Genomic DNA, 12,895 nt, shown 5'->3' with positions numbered 1-12,895 from the left:
GTAACTGTGATCAACAATGCCAGTTCCCTTATGCTATTAAAAATCATTATGCCTGCTGTATTCAGGATGATCAATATTCTTGTGAAAGAATCAGAAACACATCAGAGGTCTATCACAGGACAAAGTCTTACTTCCCCCCATATCTCTCCTTTCCACCAGTGTCTCATAAGAATGAACAGAAAGAAAGAAGAATGAACAACATACTTACTTGTCTGTCTTTTTTTTAAAAAAAAAACAAAAACCAAACAAAACTTGGGAATGAGATGGAAAGAAAAACTAAGAATAAAGTTTGAATAGTACCTCAGAGTATGTCCATGCAGTAGAATACAACACAAAGACTTGCTAAACCAGCATCTACTTGCACTGACCCAGGCAGGTTGCTATTAGTTTCAGGGTAGATTTGGTTTGCAAGGAATTGTCTTGCTGCATGGCTTTCTGTTGCATGGTATTGAAATGCTCTCAGAAGTGGAGATCTAAGTCTGAATTCTTAAATATTGCATTGAGAAGCCTGAGGGCACATCCAAAATAGATGTAGAGTTCATTATTTGCATTTTATTTTTACAGATAACATGGGAAAAGAGGGAAGAGGTTGAAAATTCTCTTTTACAGGTTCAGTGATTAGATTTATAAAAGTACTCAGATGCTTACAGGCGCAGAGAGGTGTCTATGGCAACTTCCAAAAGCACCTCACTGAGTGGATGTGCCTGGTCTCACTGAACTCAGAAATGAGTGAAATTCCAGATCTGTTCAGGCTCTTTTACAACACCAGCAAAGAACTTTTTTTGTACTGCTAGGCATCTAATCATCTCTGTAAGATGGCCCCCAATTAGTTGCAGATGGTCAGCAAAAGAAAAAGGGATGAAATGTTTTCCATTTTAATAAATGTATTCTGGGCTAGAAAAGATTTTGTTTTACTGAGTGGATTTTCCAGCTGTAGCTCTAACTCGAGTTACTCTGGCTGAGTACTCTGCTGTCTCTTTATGGTACTACCCAACAAGAGTATGTAAGGCCTGGTGAGTGGCTCTGCTGCATATCATACAAACTATCATTGCAGATATTTTTTCATGTGAATATTATGTGTTAGGGAGCACTGAGAAATTACACAAAATCAGAATAGTCTAATTACAGTGATTTTAATAGAAAGAGTTAAAGGATGCATGTCAGAAGAGATAACTATATAATTATAATAATACCAGCTACAACTCCTATGCTAATTACTTGAAATGGGTGGCATTATGTAATTTTATGCACATTTCGATAACAAATTATGTAACCTCAATCTGAAATAAAAATAAATAAAAATCAAAGTAAAATTAATATATTAGTAGGAACAGGAATCTAAGAGACAGCACTCAATGTGCTGGAAGGACAGCACAAACAGAAACCCACCAACCACCTCCAGCCCCATGTCTGTGCTACATATCTGACTGACACTGTGTCAGAAACTGAGGTGCTGTGTGTGTTGCCTAAACTAGCATGACAAGAAAAGAGTTGTAAGAGCTGTAGGAAGAAAGAAATAAAAAGAGAAAAGATTAATAAAAATAGGAAAGAGCATAACTCTAGCAATCAAAGTGTTAAACTTATAGAATTCTGAGTGCCTCCACATGCTGGGCTTGCTCTGCATTCCTTGAGGTACTCCAAACCCCCCAGCTGCTGAGCAGGTACTGGACCATCTTGGATTCAGGCACTCAGACATCTTTGAGGACTGGGATCTTTATATTTTGTTTCATGCTGTTTTATCACACTGCTAAAACTGTCAGTAATAGTTGATATAAATAAAATATTGAAGTTATTACTTTAACATACATTTTGTGTTAATCAGAGATGTAATTTAATTACACAGAACCCTACCCACTGTAACATAATTGCCATCTGTTGATGAAAGACCTAGACACTGAAAAAAATTATTTCTTTTCATCCACTAGAAATGAAAATCCTAGCATGTTCATATGCAAACCCACACAGACCTGCTGGTAGGTCCATGCTCCTAATCATGATGTAGCCTAGAGAAAAATCAACTATTATTTGAACAGTGACATCAACAGGTTGTCAGTTGTTAGTGGTTAACAGATTTTTGTGGCAACTATAGGGAGACACCATTTATACTTCATTATCATCAGTCTTGTAATGGAAATGAAGACTGAATAAAAGGCTTAACGTTTTTGTATTGACTGCCTGCAGCTTTTTTATCTCACGGACTCCTTGAAGATGCTGTCATCTCATTTAATAGCAAATACAACTGAGTTTACATTTCTTTTGTAAATTTTTATAATAAGAAAAGTTGGGCTCGGAGTGGCTGGAGAGCTGCCAAACAGAGAAGGACCTGGGGGTGCTGATCGACAGCCACCTGAATATGAGCCAGCAGTGTGCCCAGGTGGCCAGGAGGGCCAATGGCATCCTGGCCTGCATTAGGAATAGTGTGGCCAGCAGGAGCAGGGAGGTCATTGTGCCCCTATACTCTGCTTTGGTTAGGCCGCACCTTGAGTACTGTGTCCAGTTCTGGGCCCCTCAGTTTAAGAAGGACATCAAAACACTTGAACGTGTCCAGAGAAGGGCAACAAGGCTGGGGAGAGGCCTGGAACACAAGCCCTACGAGGAGAGGCTGAGGGAGCTGGTATTGCTTAGCCTGGAGAAGAGGAGGCTCAGGGGTGACCTCACTGCCCTCTACAACTACCTGAAGGGTGGTTGTAGCTGGGAAGGGGTTGGCCTCTTCTCCCAGGCAACCAGCACCAGAACAAGAGGACACAGTCTCAAGCTGCACCAGGGGAGGTTTAGACTCGAGTTGAGGAGAAAGTTCTTCACCGAGCGAGTCATTCGTCATTGGAACAGGTTGCCCACAGAGGTGGTTGAGTCATCGTCCCTGGAGGCGTTCAAGAGGAGACTGGACGTGGCACTTGGTGCCATGGTCTAGTCATGGGGTCTGTGTTGATAGGTTTCATAGTTTCATAGTTTCATTCAGGGTTGAAGGGACCACAAGGATCATCTAGTTCCAACCCCCCTGCCATGGGCAGGGACACCCCACACTAGATCAGGCTGGACAGAGCCTCATCCAGCCTGCTCTTAAACACCCCCAGGGACAGGGCCTCGACCACCTCCCTGGACAACCCATTCCAGGGTTTCACCACTCTCATGGTGAGGAACCTCCTCCTCACATCCAGCCTGAATCTCCCCACCTCCAGCTTCATTCCATTCCCCCTAGTCCTGTCACTACCTGAGATCCTGAGAAGTCCTTCCCCAGCCTTCCTGTAGGCCCCCTTCAGATACTGGAAGGCCACAATTAGGTCACCTCGGAGCCTTCTCTTCTGCAGACTGAACAGCCCCAACTCCTTCAGTCTGTCCTCATAGGAGAGGTGCTCCAGCCCTCTGATCATCCTCGTGGCCCTTCTCTGGACATGTTCCAGCACCTCCACATCCCTCTTGTAATAGGGGCTCCAGAACTGGACACAGTACTCCAGGTGGGGTCTCACCAGGGCTGAGCAGAGGGGGAGGATCACCTCCCTCGACCTGCTAGCCACACTTCTCCTGATGCAGCCCAGGATCTGATTGGCTTTGCGGGCTGCAAGTGCACACTGAGAGCTCATGTTGAGCTTTTTGTCCACCAGCACCCCCAAGTCTCTCTCCTCAGGGCTACTTTCCAGCCAGTCACTGCCCAGCCTGGATTTGTGCCTGGGATTGCCTCGACCCAGATGCAGGACCCTGCACTTGCTCTTATTGAACTTCATGAGGTTGGCTTGTGCCCACCTCTCCAGCCTGTTAAGGTCCCTCTGGATGGCCTCCCTTCCCTCCAGCATGTCTGCTGCACCACACAGCTTGGTGTCATCAGCAAACTTGCTGAGGGTGCACTCAATGCCACTGTCCATGTCCCCCACAAAGATGTTGAACAAGACAGGTCCCAGGACTGATCCCTGAGGGACTCTGCTTGTCACTGGCCTCCACTGGGACATGGAGCCATTGACAGCCACTCTTTGGGTGCGGCCATCAAGCCAGTTCCTTATCCATCTAGTGGTCCACCCATCAAACCCATGTGTCACCAGTTTGGAGACCAGGATGTGGTGTGGGACAGTGTTGAAGGCTTTGCTCAGGTCCAGGTAAATGACATCAGTTGCTCGCCCCTCATCTATTAATTTTGTCACCTGCTCATAGAAGGCCACCAGGTTGGTCAGGCAGGATTTGCCCTTGGCAAAGCCATGCTGACTGTTCCCAATCACCTCTTCACTATTCTTTTGAGCGAGTAGTGACTCCAGGAGGATCTGCTCCATGATCTTTCCAGGCACAGAGGTGAGACTGACTGGCCTGTAGTTCCCTGGTTCCTCCTTCTTACCCTTTTTGAAGATGGGGGCAATGTTTCCCCTTTTCCAGTCTGTGGGGACTTCCCCAGACTGCCATGCCTTTAGAAATATAATAGAGAGGGGTTCAGCAACCTCATCTGCCAGTTCTCTCAGTACCCATGGGTGTATCCTGTCGGGTCCCATGGACTTGAACACTTTCAGGTTCTTCAGATGATCACGAACCTGATCTGCACTTACAATGGGCAGTTCTTCCTCCCCGTCCCTGGCTTTGTCTTCCATAACATCAGGAGTGTGGCTAGAGGCCCTTGCAGTGAAGACTGAGGTAAAGAAGTTATTAAGTACCTCAGCCTTTTCCTCATCACTTGTGACCATGTCACCATTTTCCTTTCTGAGGGGGCCCACACCTTCCCTAGTCGTCTTCTTCCCATTAATATACCTGTAGAAGTTCTTAGTGTTCCCTTTAATCTCCCTGGCTAGATTCAACTCAAACTCTGCTTTGGCTTTCCTAACCAGGACTCTTGCTGCTCGGGCAGCTTCCTTATATTCCCCCTGTTCTACCTGTCCTTCCCTCCACTTCCTGTAGAGTTTCCTTTTAAGTAATAGTGTGTCCAGTAGCTCCTTGCCCATCCAGGCAGGCCTCCTAGCATTCGTACCTGCCTTTCTCTTTGTTGGTATACAGAGCTCCTGGACACAGAGGAGGTGGTCCTTGAATACTGACCAGCTGTCCTGGGTCCCTCTTCCCTCCAGGGCTTTGTCCCACCACACTTTGGCTAGCAGATCCCTGAAGCGATCAAAATCTGCACGCCTAAAGTCTAGGGTCGTGAGCTTGGAATACTTCCTTCTGATTGCCCTGAGGAGATTCAATTCAACTGCTTCCTGGTCACTGCAGCCAAGGCTGTCTCTGAGCCTCACATTGCTTACCAGCCCTTCCCTGTTGGTGAGAACAAGGTCCAGCATAGCACCTTTTCTTGTTGGTTCCTCTACCATTTGGAGGAGGAAGTTGTCTTCTATGCAGTCCAGGAACATCCTGGATTGCTGGTGCCTTGCTGTGTTGTCCCTCCAGCAGATGTCCGGGTGGTTGAAATCACCCATGAGGACCAGGGCTTGTGACCTGGAAGCTGCTTCTATTTGCCTATGGAGGGCCTCATCTGCTTGGATCTGCTGTTCAGGTGGCCTGTAGGAGACCCCCACAGTAGTATCTCCTTCCCCTGTCCTGCCTTTAATTTTAACCCATACACTCTCAACTAGTTCATCATCCCTCCCCAGTTGGAGCTCCACTGATTCCAACTGGTTATTGACATAGAGGGCAACACCTCCTCCTCTCCTTCCCTGCCTATCCTTCCTAAAGAGTTTATACACATCTATCCCTACATTCCAGTCATGGGATTCATCCCACCAAGTTTCAGTAACAGCCACTATGTCGTGGCATCCCAGCAGCACAGTGGCCCTTAACTCATCCTGTTTGTTGCCCAAGCTGCGTGCATTCACATAGAAGCACTTCAGCTGGGCTGGCCCTGTCCTCCTCTTGTGCCAATTCCCCTCAGTTTCCACAGAATGTCCTGGTGGATCATTCGTGGCTTGCCTCAGGGCAGCAAGTTGAGAGCCCTTACCAGCTCTCCTTCTCTCTACTGCTGGTGAGCTGCCCCTCTGTTTGTCACCAGCCAGCAGGAGACTATTAACCCCTTCCCCCTTCAAATCTAGTTTAAAGCCCTATCAATGAGCCCTGCCAATTCCTGCCCCAGGATTCTTATCCCCCTCTGGGACAAGTGTGTCCCATGAGTTATTTTCAGCTCAGGTGCCTTGAAAACCAGTCCATGATTGTGGAACCCAAAGCCCTGTCGATGGCACCAGCCCCTGAGCCATGAATTGATCTGTCGGCCCTTCCTCAGTGTGTCCTCATCCATTGCTGACGTTAGAGGGATGGCAGAGAACACGACTTGAGCCCCTGATCCCTTTAGCATTTGCCCTAAGGTTCTGAAGTCTTTTTCAATAGATTGTGAGCCTCTCATTGTTACATCGTCACTGCCCACCTGAAAGACCAGCAGTGGGTAGTAGTCTGAAGGACTCACGAGTTTGGGAATTCTATCTACAACGTCTTTTACTTGGGCAGCAGGGAGGCAGCTGACCGCTCTATGAAATGGGTCTGGTCTGCATATTGGGCCCTCTGTTCCTCTCAGTAGGGAGTCTCCTATGACGATGACCCTGCGAGGTTTCTTTTCTGGGTAAGTTTTGATGGCTGGCCTGAGGCAACCTGTCATTGGTGCAGCTTCTGACCTTCTTGAATCCTCGACCTTACCAATGACCTGTTCCTCCTGCAGAGCCTCATACCTGTTCTGTAACTGCACTGGAGGCAGCGTGCTGCTCACAGGAGCAGAATTCCTTCGTTTGCATTTCTTCCGTCGGGCAGAGACCTGTTCCCATTGGCCCTGCTCATGTGGGTTACTACAGGGAGGTTGAGAATCTTGCTTCTGGGAAGGTATCAAACTCCCTGTTCCACTAAGTGTTACCCCCTGTTCTGGTTTAGAAGAGATTACATTACGGGAATCGTCAATTTTCTGCTCGACATCTTTTCTAGCTCTTAGCCTTTCCACCTCTTCTTTTAGTTTGACCACCATGCTCATCAGATCACTGACCTGCTCACACCTAACACAGGAGCTGCTTCCTCCAGCCTCCATATCGAGTGCCAGGCTCCAGCACTCACTGCAGCCACCTACCTGAACATCTGCATGCTTGTGTGTGGTCTCTGTTTGGGTGCCCACTGTCCTTCTGCTAGCCTTTGCTCTAGTGGTGACCATCTTGCAGTAACCACCCTCTCCACACGGCTTTTTTTTTTTTTTTTTTTTTTTTTTTTTTTTTTTCCCTGTCAGTAAGAAGGCTGAGCTGAGCTGAGCTGAGCTGAGCTGAGCTGAGCTGAGCTGAGCTGCACTGAGCTGCGCTCCTCAAGCTGCCTCCTCTCTCTTCAGCCACGCGCTGGGGTCTGTTTGGTTTGCGCGCGGTCTCCGCGGCAACCTCTCCCCCACTACGTCACTGCCCTCCGGCAGGTAGGCAACCCGAGCCCCCTGCCCCTCCTCCTATCTTCGGGAAGTCCTGAGCCACCAGCCCCTTACCGCCTGAAAAGCAAGGGAATCAAAGCCAAAAGCCAAACTCCCAGAGCTGCGCTCCTCAAGCTGCCTCCTCTCTCTTCAGCCACGCGCTGGGTTGGACTTGATGATCCTCGAGGTCCTTTCCAACCTAAGTTATACTGTGATACTGTGATACTGTGAGCGGCAATTGGCTAGAATCCCTCATTTTCTGCAAGCCTGGTCAATAAATTTCTTTATGTACTGATTTTGAGGGGTTACTTTGTTTCTTATTCTCATTTAAACAATTTGTTCCCATGAGGCCACACAGAATGATCTGACTTAACTGTTGTCTTTTCAAATTCATTATTATAATTCCTTATTTAATAATCTTGTCTCTGTAGTACAAGAACAAAAACATGACCATGAGCCAGCAATGCGCTCTTGTGGCCAAGAAGACCAGTGCCATTCTGGGGTGTATTAGAAGGTGTGTGGTTAGTGGCTTGAGAGAGGTTCTCCTCCCCTGGTGAGGCTGCAGCTGGAATATTGTGTCCAGTTCTAGGCCCCTCAGTTCAAGAAGGACAGGGAACTGCTTGAGAGGGTCCAATGCAGAGCCACAAAATTTATTAAAGGAGTGGAACATCTTCCTTACAAGGAGAGACTGAGGGAGCTGGGGCTCTTTAGTTTAGAGAGGAGGAGACTAAGAGATGACCTCATTAATGTTTATAAATATGTAAGTGGTGAGTGCCAAGAGGATGGAGCCAGGCTTTTCTCGGTGATGCCTAATGACAGGACAAGGGGCAACTGGTGGGAGCTGAGGCACAGGAAGTTCCATGAAAACAGGAGGAAAATGTTTTTCTCTGTGAGGGAACAGAACACTGGAACAGACTGCTCAGCAGGGTTGTGGAGTCTTCTTCTCTGGAGATATTCAAGATTCACCTGAATGCGTTCCAGTGTGATCTGGTATAAGTTGTTCTGCTCTGGCAGAGGGGTTGGACTAGATGATCTTTCAAGGTCCCTTCCAGCCCTAACATTCTGTGATTTTGTAAAATGTTTGTCTGACATAAGTGTTTTAATTGCTGCACCTTTTTCTTAAAGAAAATTGAATGTTTGGAATTCTTCCCATGAGCTGTAACCTCACAATCACCTGCCACGCATATCGGTCTGCTCTGCCCTCTGTAATAGCATTTAATAGGCAACACAATAGTCCTCTGAGCATGATCTTCCAAAGCAGTTGTACTGAAGTTCTTCCCTATCAGAAAAGGTTCCCTCCTACCTACATGCTAGCAGCTTTCTGGCCTCTGCAGCTCCAGTGACTCTGTCTTATGTCATATTGCTTGATCAAATCTGAAGTTTACTGATTTGTCTTTTATGCCCAACTAAATTCCACTGCATTAATATTTTAAATCTCAGATGAAGATTGCCTTTTGCCTCTTTGTGTAGCACATTGGTGCTGAATGCCAAGGAGACAAAAGGAAATCTGTTTTTGAAGGTGATCATGGTTTTTACTGACAAATTTGTCTAATTACAATAAAAAATGTCAGAATGAAATAACCTGAGAAGGAAGAATAAAATTGTTTCAACTCTGCAATAATTTTTCATGCTATTTCAATGATTTATGAAGATTCAATGTAGAATATGTTAGAAATATTGTCGAGTTTGCAAGGACTGTGAATGTAATTATTAGCAGGATTTCTGTGCAAGACTGTTAAGGGTTCTTTTTTTTTTTTTCCCAGCCAGGAACTTTACTTCATGAGATTCAGGTGTGACAAACAATATAAGGCTTATCATGAAACCTGTCACCTTCCAAAAGAAAAAAAACAATACTGAACAACACCCACCAACAGGAAATGAGCCAACAAAATATCCACTGACCACCCTGATGCCCAAGCTGGCAGGGCAGTTTCAATCACATTTCTGGCATCTAGCAAAAGGCTGTCTTACCTTCACTGCAAACTCTGTTTCTGTAGCTTTATGAATGCATCTTTTGCACACTGAATAGGAGCCAATTCCTATGTCCTCCTTGATCTCGTATCCGTCTGTAAAGTGAATGTTGTTCCCATGTAACTGCTACAGAGAAAGACAAAAGAAACAAAGTTACAAGGGCATAGGTGTGCAAAAGCAAGTACTAGTTTTGTCTTATTAAACAAAGTGCATGAGCTCACTTCCTCCCCTGAGCTTTCTTGTTTGCATTTTTTCTAAGATGAGTTAAAAAAAAACCACACCAAACAGCTGGAAGTTTTCAATTAAAAAAGTGTGTCCCCTCCTGTCTTACTTTTTCCAGTCTGCAAGATGGAGGTGTTCATGGGGAAATAATGGCAAGAAAGCACTGACTTTCTAAACAGTTTATGGAAAGCTGACAATCACTTCTTATTAGAAATTCCAGGAAACTTTGGGTCCAAAAACCTCTGGTGAACCCACATATCTTGACAATATAAATTAATTTCTAATAACCGAGGGACCAGGTCACTTAAAAACTACCAATAGCTTCACAGTCTTCAAACCGGGTACCTCGCATATGAGCTGTGCCTCCAGATCACTGGAGTCCTTGTCCAGGATGCATTTAATCATGAATTCTGTGTTAGAGAAAAGTTACTATTTTAAGCCAACTTAATTTAAGCAAATACTTTACTAGTGAAAGTAGTAGGAAAATACTTTAAAATTTCAAATTGTATTTACTTAAGGGTATAGAACAGTCTGTGGTACATGGCATCACTGGTTCATATGGCCCATGAAGAATGACTGGGCAGGTGGATTGATTAGATGGTGAAACCCGTTCTGATGGCTTGCTGCAAATTCTTTCCCAGGATTCAAGAAATGACCAGAAGCTCTAAAAATCCTCTAGGATCCTCTGCCTAAAAAATGTAACCTCATTAGCAAAGTCCCCACAGCACCTTCAAAATTACAAGACATGCATGTTATAACATTTGACATATTTTTACAAAGCGATCCACAGGAATGTATCCAGGATGTAACTGCTTTGGTAACATTGCACTTACTGTCTGCATCAGAGAATCTTTAAGAATCTGACACATTCCACTGTAAATTATTATGAAAAGGATGAAAACTATGAAAAACTGTGACAGCCATAGCCAGGGGCTCTTCCCTTGAGGCATATATACCTCTGAAGGAGAGGGACTTTTTTGCTTCTAGGAAACTTTATTGCATCTTTGAGCAGCCCATTTCTTTCTCCTGATTCACTGTTCCTCTGATGCACTGAGCCATTGGTAGCAATTTATTTCTGGTTTAAATTACAATAACTGGAGAGCATGTTGTAGGGGAATGGCAGCAAAGAACCATGTGCCTGGCAAGAGTCCTTCCCCTGTCGAGCCACTCTGATCTGGCTTCTGTGAGTACACCCAGGCCCTTGTGCATTACGAACAGGAACACAGTGGCCTCTTACTCCCAGAAGCTTTGGCTTCATGCCTGTGGGAACCTACAGCAGTAGCTCATTAAGCTTTTTTGCCAACACAGACTATATCATATAATTGAAGACAAAACTACTGGGATTGACATGCATTCACTGAAGAAACAACACTTTGTTACCCAGCCTGTAGGCACAACTGGAATAGTGTTTCAGGTATTCAGAAGCACTTGTCATTTCCATCATGACAAGGTGTGATTCCTATTTCCTTTGTCAAGGCTGCAGAGAATGTGAATTTAAAGATGAAAGCCTTTGGGGAAAAATTCTCATTTCCCATCTTCTACATCCAGCATGTAAACACCTTCTACCTGCACTGGGTGGCTGTGAAGCACCAGTCAGAATGGTGAGGCAGTTTAAATGCACCATGCACACATGCATCTGCCCATCACATGTGAAGTGTAACGTCAACATCAGTACCTGCACAATTGGATGAATGGTGATTTTGTGCACATCTTGCTGTGCAGGCTCCTGCACCAAGTTAGAGGCAATGAAGCTGAACCCTCTGAAAAGATGATGAGCATTGGCACTTGGAGGAACACCGGGGGAATCTGCCAGAGAATTATAAAAATTACCTTATGAGCTGCATAAAAGTCAGGAAATGAATAGCACAGCACCTTCAAGAAAGTTCCCCTGGCACTCAACAGGAGATCCTGCTAAACTCACAGACATGTGAGTACAATTCACATCCAGGTCAAGGTTCTGGTGTGCCTTCTCCATTCCTTCGCTCTGTATCTGAACACTGCAGGGTAATTGTTTGCAAGGATCCCTCCTCTTGGACCCAGATATTTTTTATCACAGTGCATGTTCATTTATATGCAAAGCAGTGACCTCTGCCAGGAGTCTGCACAGAGAGAGAAAGTGCAGGATGGTGAGATGAGGAGAAAGACAGATGGCTCAAGGCAGGGAACTTTGGCTTAGGAGAGGTTATCTAGGGAGAGGAGAAAAAGATGCTGTACTTGTCCTTCACAGCACAGTCTGACTACAGAAATTACAAAGGCCAAAGAGCATTCTGGATAATGTGGTATGTTGTGTTGGCTAGGAGAATGTGGAGGAGACAGGACCTGAAGCAAATGCAAAAGCACAGTGCTCCAGTAGAGATGTGTGGTGGGTTGAAAATTCCCCTCCAACATTAAATTTGCCAGACCAGCTCAGCAGGAAGCAAAACTACAATCTACAATGGAATGCAATGAATATGTACAAAATATACAGTATTTACAATATTTTCAGGTATTTACAATTAATGAACAGCACAAGGACCCCCCTGGTCAAAGACCAGGGGAGCTGCTAATAGCTTCTCCCTTCCCTGCCTCCCTGTACACAAAGGGAAAAGAGAAAGGAGAGACAGAGAAATTAATACCAGTCACAACAAAAGCAATGCAGCCAAGGTCAGTAAAGCCAGTTAGTATCTCCCAGCCTGATAAAGTGAGGAGAGAGATTGTTTTGGTACAACTAGTTTAAGTATTTTATCTCTTCCAATGGGAATGTTTAGAACTATCATTATTTTCCTTTTTACACCCAATAGTGATTTATTTACATTTTACCACCTTCTGTTCAAGATCTGTGAAAAATTTTTAAAGCCACCACATGGTGGCTTATGGCATCACAGGGATTTTCTGGAGCAGCTTTAGGATCTGGGACCTACTCCAGGAAAGATGCTGGTTGTTCTCAGATGAACAAAATTACTATGATCATTTTAACTAATTGTCATGAAGACTTTCTCCCCATTCTTAGCCCTGACATGCCAACTCCAGGGGATGAATGGCTGAAGATTAAAAAGCCTTTAATTATTCTACCTTTAGAATGAGACAACTAGAGAGCAGCTCCTAGTACCTGCACCACTGCTGAGGGAGAGAAACAGTATGACAAAGCAAGGAGAGCTGTGCTTCACTTAAAATTCTGAAAAACTTTGAAGAGCTCTTTCTCCCCAGTGTATATTCTGTCCCAGGTATTTTCATACGTGAAAGAGTTGTGTTGCAAACCATTCTTTGGTAGCTGAGTAACTGGCTGGGTATTATAAAACCTATCTTACTAAAATTTGCTCACCTTTTGTTTGTTCTTATTTTGGGGGTGTTTTGCTTTCTCACTTCCCTGTCACAACTCCCGTGTAACATGATTTACCACAG

At 45.0% G+C, this 12,895-nt stretch overlaps 1 protein-coding gene across 1 annotated transcript in view; it reads right to left on the bottom strand.

The window, feature by feature from the left end:
* The window catches only part of RPS6KA2 (ribosomal protein S6 kinase A2), a 179,655-nt gene that overhangs the window by 22,916 nt on the left and 143,844 nt on the right, over window positions 1–12,895 (bottom strand). The window contains exons 13-14 of the mRNA XM_068169570.1: window positions 11,190–11,320; window positions 9,293–9,418 (exon numbers count right to left, since the gene is read on the bottom strand). Coding sequence (XP_068025671.1) covers window positions 9,293–9,418; window positions 11,190–11,320 — 257 coding nt within the window. The remainder of the gene's footprint in view (window positions 1–9,292; window positions 9,419–11,189; window positions 11,321–12,895) is intronic.

The sequence above is a fragment of the Melanerpes formicivorus genome, unplaced genomic scaffold, assembly GCF_026170545.1.
Source record: "Melanerpes formicivorus ecotype bairdi unplaced genomic scaffold, bMelFor1.0.p_v2 SCAF_199, whole genome shotgun sequence".
NCBI classification, from domain to species: Eukaryota; Metazoa; Chordata; class Aves; order Piciformes; family Picidae; genus Melanerpes; species Melanerpes formicivorus.
The sequence above is the reverse complement of the archived record's forward strand: the minus strand, read 5'-3'. Positions and strand labels throughout refer to the sequence as shown.